The 1,390-nt window shown below is 47.6% G+C and overlaps 1 protein-coding gene across 1 annotated transcript; it reads right to left on the bottom strand.

The window, feature by feature from the left end:
- Positions 1-470: 470 nt before the first annotated feature.
- Positions 471-1,387, bottom strand: LOC106820245 (putative pyridoxal kinase; the record flags this gene model as incomplete). The annotated part of the gene is made up of 3 exons (XM_014824778.1): positions 471-586; positions 866-916; positions 1,321-1,387. Coding segments are annotated over 3 exons (234 nt in total), but the record flags the coding sequence as incomplete, so codon positions are not given.
- Positions 1,388-1,390: the final 3 nt, after the last annotated feature.

The following is a 1,390-nucleotide window of genomic DNA, read 5'->3' on the forward strand; positions in this document are numbered from 1 at the left end:
GTGCGTGTGTACGGTTGTACGTGTGCGTGCGTACCTAAGTGTGCGTGCGTACCTAAGTGTGCGTGCGTACGCACGCACGCGTACACTAGGTACGCACGCACACGTAGATACGCACGCGTACACTAGGTACGCGCACATACTTAGATACGCACGCACACGTAGGTACGCACGCACACGTAAGTACGCACGCACACTTAGATACGCACGCACACGTAGGTACGCATGCGTACACTAGGTACGCACGCACACTTAGATACCTACGTGTGCGTGCGTACCTAAGTGTGTGTGCGTATCTAAGTGTGCGTGCGTACCCACGTGTGCGGGCGTACCTACGTGTGCGTGCGTACCTATGTGTGCGTGCGTACCTGCGTGTGCGTGCGTACCTACGTGTGCGTGCGTACCTACGTGTGCGTGCGTACCTACGTGTGCGTGCGTACGGCAGCGTCCTATACAATGACGACTCACTCTACCTCGAATTGGTTCGGTGTTAGAATGTGTGCCAATGGGATGAGATGATCTCTGTAGATGGGCAACGGCTCTTTCGGACCATACATTTTTCCATCGTCGCCCATCACTCGGTCGCAAACTGGATTAAAGTGGCACCCATCTACACACGAACTAAACCACTTCGATTTTCGATGGGACCGTTCTATTATAATAAATATACAGTGATTACTAATTATTGTTAATTAATAATAATAATGACTAATAATTAATGATAATCAAACAACATTTGTTTATAATCACTCCTGAATACATGAATATTTAACAATTAGTATCACTATTAATTCTTAATATTAATAGTAAATCATTATAATTAATAATATTGAGTACGATTTCTTTTCTCAGTTGTGCGTAGACGTACCATAAATCAGGTTTGGGTTGATTTTTATCAGGGTTTTGATGATGTCGACTACTTTTTACAACAGCGGTCCTACACCCACATAGCCTGCAATATAAACAATCACCAGTTTTAGCTGTATGTGTCTTTCGCTCTATCGCCTTTTCTTTCTTTCGCCTATTCGTCTATACGCACGTCGATCACTCTGCGCCGCGTCTCCCTCTCTCGAGAGAGAAAGAGAGAGAGTGAGAGATCACACACACACACACACACACACACACACGCACGCACGCACGCACGCACGCCACGCACGCACGCACGCACGCACGCACGCACGCACGCACGCACACACACACACACACTCTATTTCTATCTATCTATCTCTATATTTCTCTCTCTCGCGCGCGCTCTCTCTCTCTCTCCCTCCCTCCCTCCCTTCCTCCTTCCCTCCCTCCCCCTTTCTCTCTACTACTGCTTACCAGTGAGAACGTGAGTGTAGTGATGGATGTCATTTAACACCAGCCCTTCTAACATTTCTCCCAGTTCCTC

This window comes from Priapulus caudatus, unplaced genomic scaffold, assembly GCF_000485595.1.
Source record: "Priapulus caudatus unplaced genomic scaffold, Priapulus_caudatus-5.0.1 Scaffold9009, whole genome shotgun sequence".
NCBI classification, from domain to species: domain Eukaryota; kingdom Metazoa; phylum Priapulida; class Priapulimorpha; order Priapulimorphida; family Priapulidae; genus Priapulus; species Priapulus caudatus.